A 9,613-nucleotide genomic window follows, 5' to 3' on the forward strand; every position below is an offset into this window, starting at 1 on the left:
CTCCGACCATGCTGACCCATCTCTGTAGTGGCAGGACCATCTTTACCTCACCGCGACATTTCTCCAAAAAAATTCTTACTGGCCGCCTCTAGGTTATTCCTCTGACATCCTGTCACCCCTTCATTTTTGCAACCCCAGTCTCATGCGGCTTGCTCTCCTAAAAGTCAGCAGTGACCTGATCACCAGAGCTTGGGCTTTTTTCTCAGTCCTTATCTTACTTTGGCTTTCTCTGCAGTGTTTGTTTATTCTTCATTCAACCAGGAGGTAATTTTACTGGGTACCTGGTACTGTGCTGAATGCCATAGGGACAAAGATGATTAAGATGCAGTCGTGCCATTCAGGAGTGTGCCTTTGATTGATAGTTACATAGTGGTGTGGTAAGTAGCCTTGTAGAACTTTATAGGATGTGCCTGGAGTGAGACAGGGCCCCCGTAACTCAGATTGGGCAGGCCTGCTGGGCGAGCCTAGGGGTTCTTTGGGGCAAGGGCTTGGGGTGCCATTGAGTGTCTGTTGAAGGTGGTCTTGGACTGCTGTCACGCTGTCCTCTCTCGTCATTCTGTGTCGTGAAGTATACATACGAGCTTAATTGAAATTCTCCATCAAGGTAGCTTTTTGTTATATACTTAGTTAAACTCTGCTTAAGTTATTTCATCTTGAGTATTGGTTAGTGTAAGACAGTTGTGTTTTGTTTTTTTACTCTGATTTAAGCTGCCTGGTAATCCCTGTAGACAGCTGATCTGATCTGTTTGTGTCCCTGGTGAGTACTTGTGAAATGACTTGTAGTGGTGATTATCTTCTCTCTTACGTATTAACAGATACACTTCCTCTTTGAAGGAGTAGGATAGGCTGCTGCTGCCTTTGTTAAGTGTCTTGACTTTTTGCGACCCTGTGGATTGTGGTAGCCCGCCAGGCTCCTCTGTCCATGGGATTTCCCAGGCAAGAATAGTGAAGTGGATTGCCATCCCCTTCTCCAGAGGATCTTCCTAACCAGGGCTCGAACCCGGGTCTCCTGCATTGCAGACAGATTCTTTACTGTCTGAGCCACCAAGGAAGCAAACCTATTAAAAAGGAAAGTTCCCTTTCGCAGGAAAGGGCAGGGCCTTAGCTGAAGCGCCGCCTCCCTTTGCCCCCTGCACTGCACATCTGTGTTTGAGTCCCTGCTCAGCGGCAGGTGAGGCTGTTGGTGGTTGTGGGCCAGCCTGAGGTGACGGTGCCTGTGCCTGGGTTTCATTGTGTGCCGTCAATCGCCAAGGCCTGTGTTTGCTGGAGACCATAGGAGACTTGCCCTGGGGTTGATCCTTTGTTCATCAGTTTCCTGCAAAGCCACGACTGTGGAACCAGCTCCGAGACGCTCAGACAAAAGCCAGGGACTCCCCCGAGCAGGCGGCCTTGATGAAGTTGTGGGGTAGGCGGCTGTCCCCTCTCCATCCATCCTCTATTTCTTCTCAGCCACATCACAGCCTCTCCCAAGAGGTATTTCAGACAGTGTGTCCTGTTCCTAGCAGCTTTTTTTTTTTTTTTTTTTTTAATAAAATGGCATGGTTATTTTTAAAAGAAACTTGTTTTTCCTAGGTTTGTTTTTGATTTTTTTCCTTCCATTTCCGTTCCTCTACCACTGGCTCTTTCATGGATGAGCCAGGGCTCATCTGTCCAGTTGCTTTTCTTTGGCCTGTGCCTCCATGGTGGGGAGCAGAGCCGATACAGGGTCTGAGGGGGGTTGTTATATGGTGGCCAGCAGGTGCTTCACCTCATTAGTGACCCTAATGTAGATACATGCATCCTTCCTCAGGCTTCCGTTGTGGCTCAGCTGGTGTAAAGAATCCGCCTGCAAAGTGGAAGACCTGGTTCTGTCCTGGGTTGGGAGGATCCCCTGGAGAAGGGAAAGGCTACCCACTCCGGTATTCTAGCCTGGAGAATTCCATGGACTGTGTAGTCCATGGGGTCACAAAGAGTCGGACATGACTGGCTGACTTTCACCTTCACACCTTATACTTGGAGAGTTTATTATATTGTAAATGTCGATCTAGATGCTAATGTCTTTGAAAATTAATATTGTGTGCTAAGCTTTTCCTTTCTCCCTTTGCCGTTTGGGTCTGAATGGTCATGCATTGTGAGAAACATTTGGCACCATTTAGACTTTGTAAACAATAGTGCTAAAAAGCAGTGTCAGTTGGAGACTGGCGCACACATAATGGTCGATGGCACAGTGAATGTATCACTTTGCTAAGATTTTTTTCATAGTGATTTTCAGTGTTCACCCCCTTGGGAGCGCGCATGAACCACAGTTACCTTCTATTGCTCTGTGTTGTTGGTGGTGCCAATCACAGAACTGCAGGGGACCAGACCAAGTCGGAATAATTAGATTGAGGAGTGAATGTCACACTTCTAATTTCATTCTCTTTTCAAGGGATTACCAGTGTCCATTTAATAAAATGAGATTAACCCTCTGCAGCAGCAGTATTTGAAAGCTGTCAGTCAGTATAATCTTGACAACTCAAAAGAAGTAGTGTTCTCAGCACTCTTAGAAGCAATCGTGTTTTATTGGCTGAACGTCTTGACTGCACAGGGATGTGTGTATTTGAGCACATGTGTCTATGTTGTTAAAGGTATACAGAGAGTGGATTTGAAAGAGGAAAAGGTCTATGGACTTAACCATACTACCTAGAAATAATAATGTAGAAATAACACCATATAATTTAGTTTTGAGTTGCCAGATGCTGGTAATAAAATGCCTAAACATTATGAGACCAAAATTTTAAAATCAGAGAAATATTTATAAAGCAAATAATGAGGCATCTTTTCTTGAATGTTGTAGAAAACCTCGGATCAATTCCCAGCTGGTGGCACAGCAAGTGGCCCAGCAGTATGCCACTCCACCACCCCCTAAAAAGGAGAAGAAGGAGAAAGTTGAAAAACAAGACAAAGAGAAGCCTGAGAAAGATAAAGAAATTAGTCCTAGTGTCACCAAGAAAAATACCAACAAGAAAACAAAGTAAGTTCTTGAGTAACTCAGTACAGTACTGTGTTATTTTGCAGGCAAATCAAAGATATCTTTTAAATGCCTCTTTTTCTATCTCCCCATTTAGACCAAAGTCTGATATTCTGAAAGATCCTCCTAGCGAAGTGAACAGTATACAGTCTGCAAATGCTACAACAAAGACCAGTGAAACGAATCACACCTCAAGGTATTTGAAACTAGACTGAAATACATCACTGCCCAGATTCACCTGCTCATACTCGAGTCGGGGGTGGTTTTGTGTCTGTGGGTTTGTAGGCTAAGGGGTGGGATGAAGAGTTGGGGTGGGACTATTAACTTTCAAAATACATGCACATACATATGAGCTATTTTTTTTAATCACTGAGACCAAAACAGGAGAAAGATAAATTGATTTTAATTTCACAGTGGTCCAAAGCTTTGCTCACCATGGTTTCCATTCTTGCTAAGCTTTTCAGCAGATCTGGTAGTAAGCATTGGTATTCGTGCTGGCAGTTTAGATTCATTGCCACAGTGCCGTGAAGTGTGTGTGTGTGTTTCATTGCCACAGTGCCATGAAGTGTGTGTGTGTGAGAGAGAGATTGATTGCCACAGTGTCATGAAGTGTGAGTGTGTGACATTGGAACCGAGGTCCTTTGCACGCATACCTGATTTAACAGGCTCTTCCCATGTGGTGCTGCCTCCAGGCCCCGGCTGAAAAACGTAGACAGGAGCACCGCACAGCAGTTGGCAGTGACTGTGGGCAACGTCACCGTCATTATCACAGACTTTAAGGAAAAGACTCGCTCCTCCTCGACGTCCTCATCCACAGTGACCTCCAGTGCAGGGTCAGAACAGCAGAACCAGAGCAGCTCGGGGTCGGAGAGCACAGACAAGGGTTCCTCCCGCTCCTCCACGCCAAAGGGCGACATGTCAGCAGTAAATGATGAGTCTTTCTGAAGTTGCACATGGAATTGTGAAAACTATGAATCAGGGTATGAAATTCACATCCTCCACCTGCCCATGCTGCTTGCACCCCCTGGAAAATCTTCTGTGGACATCGACCTCTTAGTGATGCTGCCAGGATAATTTCTGCTTGCCATGGGCATTTGGCCACCAAGGAATTTCGCACCCTGACGATTGATTACTCTTGACACTTTTATGTATTCCATTGTTTTATATGATTTTCCTAACAATCATTTATAATTGGATGTGCTCCTGAATCTACTTTTTATAAAAAAAAAAAAAAATCTGCTGTGCACAATTTTCCATGTACATTACAACTGGTTTTTTGTTTTTGTTTTGTTGGGGGAGGGCAGGGTGGGCGGGGGAGGGCGCTTTTATTTATTGTGTTCACAGACTCCATCCTTTCAGCATATCCTTTTACGTTTAGTTCTTTCTTCCAGTTATACTATGTACTATCAGTTTTGATATAACTATATATATATAAATATAAAATTATATATAAAAGGTTATTTGAAACCAATCCATGGCAACGCTGGTGCTTGATACACTGTGAAGTGAATACAACATTGAACAGTTACAGATCTGGGACAGTCCCTTCTATGAAAGTGCTGAAAGTAAAGTAAAATCAGTCTCACATGAAGTATGTTCCAACCCACGTGGGAACTTGACTCTTCTCATCTGTCTAAAGAGTACTGCTTGATACGAAAATATATATTTTTTAAACAATGTGATCTCAAATTTAAAGACTGCTCCAGATAGCCTGCATTTGTGGTGGAATGACTGACAAATCACAAGTGGTTTAGTTGGGAGGGCTTTGATCATTCGAAAGTAACTAAACTAGCTCCAGAATGCCAAGTATTCGTGTAAATTACGGTTACATGTTCACTTTGCTCTTCTTACATAAGCACTCATGAAAATATGGTATTCTGTCACTCGAATTCCATCCATATTCCAGACCTCTACTCATGTCTGAGGTAAATCGATAAATTGTCTCTTAGTTTTAGGATTCAAACTGTCTAACTTGTACTTTTGGTCCATACAAGAAGCAAATCCCTGTTTCCACTTTGCCCATGGTGTTTCGTTTAATCGAACTTTATTTGCCTCACAGCCCCTTGTTTCCCTTACCATTCAGTGAGAATTCTTTTCCTTTCTTAAAGTCTAGTCTTGTTGTTTGACTGAACAGAGGTTATCAACCAACACATCCAGTCCCGACATGAAGTTTTCAGTCCCATGATGTGTCTCAGTTCCCTGCTGTGGGAAGGAATGCAAGTGCTGAAGAAATGGTTGGAGGGCTGGCAGCTAGAGTTGCAGGGAAAGCTCCTACTTCCTGTGAGCCTGTGAGCTTTTACTTCCTCAACACAAAGACAGCTTGAGTAAACTCTTTTTTAAAAAGATTCTTTTCACTCTTTTTTTTTTTTTTTAGATGCCTTGCAAAAATAAAAAACGTGTAAAAGACCACTAATATGAACCCACCCCTCCTCATTAAAAAAAAATGTTCTGTTTTGCTTTGTTTGGATTTAGGATCTCTCTTCTATCTGACTCTTACATTCATATTCGCAGAGCTGGTAGACTTGAGAGTCATTTCAAGCATGGGAACTTGATGTCACCTTCCTTTATTCGACCTGGGAGGGCAGCAGATTAGTGATGAAACGCTGCATTTTGGTGTTTTGAAAAACCTGGTTTGCTTAAGAATAGAAGTAACTTCTGTGTATGGAGGCAACGAGTTAAAAGAAAAATTAACAGCTTGATTTGAGTAGCCAACAGGAAAGGTTCCTTTCACGTTTACATTAAAACTATTCTGTAGTCACTGATGTACCATCATTTAAATTCTGTTCTCAAAGGTATAGATGATAAAGCAGTGCCATTTGTTGCTGTGGTCCTATTCTCAAATGCATGGACAATGTTTCCCCTCTTTTTAAAAAATACTGCTTGTATCTGGGATGCAAGCTATACTTAACCTTTTTAAATACATTTTTAAAGTATTTATTACTGAACCAAAGGAAATCAGATGCTTTCTGTAAGCATCAGAATATATAATACATAGTGATTTGACTATGAATTTTAAATCCACATTTTAATATTAGTGGGGTATTGCAAAGACATTCCTTCTAAAGTTTTAATATTCCTTTTATTAAGGGTCTCAGGGAGGGTAAATTAGTCAGCCATATTTATTTTCCAGAGATGTAAGAAGTTGCTAGGTTTTTTAATTAACTTTTTAAAAAAATTTAAATGCCACCAAACTCATGTGGGTTGCACTGCTTTTGGAACCAGTAATGTTGGTATGCACTTTGTTCAGAAACACTGTACTTTTGCAAAATTAGTTTCATGTAAAGTGATTGGACCCCTAGACTAGTGGAAAAAGCTGATTAACCAGCTACTCAGAGGCTGCTAATTCATTGCCAATGTCTCGGTTTTTCAGTTCTGCCTCCGTGATAAATTTAAGGATAAAGAATAGGGAGGGGTGAAGGAAGGGAGGGCTGCTTTAGAACAGGTGAGATGATACTGCCAGTTTGGTAGAAACTGCAGCAGCTCGCGGTGGGAGCGCTCTCAGCAATCAGGTGTTTTTGGGCCCATCCTCTAGCTGCTCTTGTGTGTTGTGTTACAATAGTGAGATGATAGGTACTTCAGACTTTTAATTTCCGAAATGGATGACATCCCTCAGGCATGTATTCTGGAAATGGAATTCCTGTAACTTCCTGCTTTTGCAGTTTACCCTACAATTAGTAGGCAGCGTGTAAAAACACTAGTGTAGATGATAAAAGATATATATTGAAAGAGGACCAGAAATACTTGGTATTCGGCAGCACAGTAAGCAGGTTATAAAAGCAAAACAAAAGCACAGTGTTAATGCTTGCAAGTTTCCATTTGTTTTAATACCACACGATCTTTCACACTTGCACGTGCGCACGCGCACACAGGGCTTACCCAACCTGCTTTGCTTGAGTCATGCAGTTCAAAAAAAGGCAAAAAAAGGTAAAGACATCCTGATACCCTCAAAATATTTTCAATCAAAATCTTTCAGTTTTAATCTGGACATTTAAAACATTGGCAGAAGCTTCTGTGAGTTTAGTTCCACTAAGATGTTTCACCTGCCTTATCAAGACCATTCTCAGTCTACTTTTTTAAGCTACCGTATCTTAAATTATTGAAAATTTATTAATTGCTGATATATAATAACCTTTGCTTGTATGTAACCGAAAATGGTTTAAGAGCCAACATTTAGAGTATGACAATGGAGCTGAACAGTTTTTAATGCGCAAGCAGTTCTGTTCTTGTGTATGACTTGTAACCTTAATTTACTGTGTAAAGATGGTTACATTATTTCCTTAGCTTTGTTTGTTGGAGACAAATAGAGAATGCTTGTTAAGTATGTCAAAACATAATCTTATCTTGTGAATTTTTGTTAATGTATTATACGAGCTATATTTTTCATTTGCCCAGAAAGACAGCTTGTATAACGCTTTTGGAAGTTTCTGCTCTGTAATGTCTTTAGAGCTGACAGTCTGTTAGGTTTGTTTTTTTCTTCATGCTAAAGTGTCAGTGGTTTTGTGAACTGGTCAGAAATTCACAGGTCTTAAATGTTTGGGGGAAATTTATATTGGACACTGCTCTTTGTCTAGCAAATAAAAGATGTTAATATATTCCTGTTACTGGCATGTGCACGACTATGTTATTAGAAGCCACTTTATCGTTTTCCTGCTTTAAATAGAAATGTCTATTTATGAATTCTGCTTGTAGTTTTTTCACAAATAAAATAGTAAAATTTACATTGAAATCTTTATTTTTGTCTGTGTAGACATTAGCAAGTAGGTTACTTTTTGTACTCAGATTTTTCACTTAGGTAGTATTTGAGGAGAGCTTGAGTTTATAAGATGCTGAAGTTGATTTGGGCATCTCAGGACATGGCTCAGAGCTGCAGCAGAAAATATAATGGAACAAAAGGACGCCCGAATTTTGGAAGAAAGCAAACAAGTGTCTCTAAAAGAGTCCTTTGAGGTAGGCAGTGGTGATTTAACGAAGGGATTGAAGATGATGCGTAACTGGTTAATTCAGTGCCTGACTGAAGAACCCTGGAAAGAACCCATTTCTGGCCAACTGCAGGTAGGTTAACTGTGACCCTCATGGTAAAGGAAATAGTGTCATACCTAAAAGCTGCACAAAGCCGGCATCTTGCCCAGTGCTAGGGAGGTAGTCAGTTCCAAAGAATGTGGAAACCACTTAGGACACTTCTGAGATTCACCCAATTACTCTTAGTCTGCACTTGAACTAGCAAATGGGAAGAGTGTAAATGGTGCAGGATCGTAATATGAAAACTGATTTGTCCTGGTAAAAGAAAGCAAACTTCATTCTTTTTTGTCTTCCAGTACTGGGTCATACATAACCCGAGTCTGGCTCTTCAAGAGTCTTGGAAAGAATCTGGACGGATTGAAGAATAGGGTTAGTGACTCTCATGTTTCCCAGCGCCCTCAGGCAATGGGCTGGCTGTACCCTGACTCTCAGCTTTCCTTGGTGCCTGAGGAATCTTTTTGAGGGTCCCCACACTGGCACTACCCTTTGGGGAAGCTAGAGGCTGCCTCCCGTAATAGATACAGCTGAAGGCTGGTCCCTACCATGGAAGTGCAGGGATGTCTTTTAGTGAATTCCTTCAAGTTGTGAAGATGAGAAGGAAGGTGAAGTCTTCTTTCCCGTGTCTTTAGTTAAACGCCAGTCTTGATAACGCATGTCTAGACACCCCTACTGAGGAATACCATGGCCGATGTAGTAACATCACCGTGGTAGGAAGCTCTTGCTGAGTTAATCTTGGTTGAGGGTAGGATGATGTCTTCAGCTGAAAAGTTCAGCATTCATTGTCCAGTAACATGGAAACAGGCCAGCCCCTTCCCCAGAGCAGTGAGGAGAAGGAAAGAGCTGTCAGTGAGGCCCTGCATCTCTTTCATCCATGACCTCTCAGCAGTTCTGTAGAGCTCCTCTGAAACTTTAACATCATAGCAAGGAAAGCTTCGGAGCCACTGGTGTGTTAGGTGTAAAAATTGATCAAAGTCTTGCTTGCTAATCATCAAGAGAAGCCAGGTTCTAATCTGGCCACCCTTACTGGTGCTTGTCAGGAAATGTCAGTCTTCATCTGGCAGCCTGAGCTCTGTTACACAGAGCAGATATGAACCACTGAATACTGGGAGGAAAGGCTCTCATTTTTCTAGGAAAGATCATTGGCCTTGTCTGGAGAGAGAAAGGGACTGAAGTCTGGAGTGAAAGCTGTTGTGTTCTGCCTGGTCACCCTGCCTTCTCTCCAGGCGTTACCTGCAAGGCTAGGGTGGAAGCCTGCTGTGGGGCATCCAGTGCCTAGTTCTGCACCTGGTGTGGTTCTGAAAAATTCTGAGTAGGACTGCCTGGTATGTGGAGAAAGGGCACAGACTGAGTGGCCATTCCTGCAGGTGTTTTTAATCTAGACTATGGAGAAGGAAATGGCAACCCACTCTGGTGTTCTTGCCTGGAGAATCCCAGGGACGGGGGAGCCTGGTGGGCTGCCGTCCGTGGGGTTGCACAGAGTCGGACACGACTGAAGCGACTTAGCAGCAGCAGCAGCATGCACACCTGGTCTCCCTGCCTTGCTCGTGCCAGGCATCACAAATCGATCACAGTACTCTTCCGCTGAATTCAGACTCAGAAATCTAA

General features: G+C 42.5%; 1 protein-coding gene across 2 annotated transcripts in view; it reads left to right on the forward strand.

Moving 5' to 3' along the window:
• LOC102413728 (RING1 and YY1 binding protein) overlaps nucleotides 1-7,707 on the forward strand; it is a 73,896-nt gene extending 66,189 nt beyond the window's left edge. For both annotated transcript variants that reach the window (XM_025272510.3, XM_044934147.2), the window contains 3 exons: nucleotides 2,816-2,992; nucleotides 3,087-3,185; nucleotides 3,682-7,707. In XM_025272510.3, the coding sequence (XP_025128295.1) occupies nucleotides 2,816-2,992; nucleotides 3,087-3,185; nucleotides 3,682-3,934 (529 nt within the window). In that variant the 3' untranslated portion in view covers nucleotides 3,935-7,707. The remainder of the gene's footprint in view (nucleotides 1-2,815; nucleotides 2,993-3,086; nucleotides 3,186-3,681) is intronic.
• Nucleotides 7,708-9,613: the final 1,906 nt, after the last annotated feature.

This window comes from Bubalus bubalis, chromosome 21 (assembly GCF_019923935.1).
Source record: "Bubalus bubalis isolate 160015118507 breed Murrah chromosome 21, NDDB_SH_1, whole genome shotgun sequence".
Classification (NCBI taxonomy): domain Eukaryota; kingdom Metazoa; phylum Chordata; class Mammalia; order Artiodactyla; family Bovidae; genus Bubalus; species Bubalus bubalis.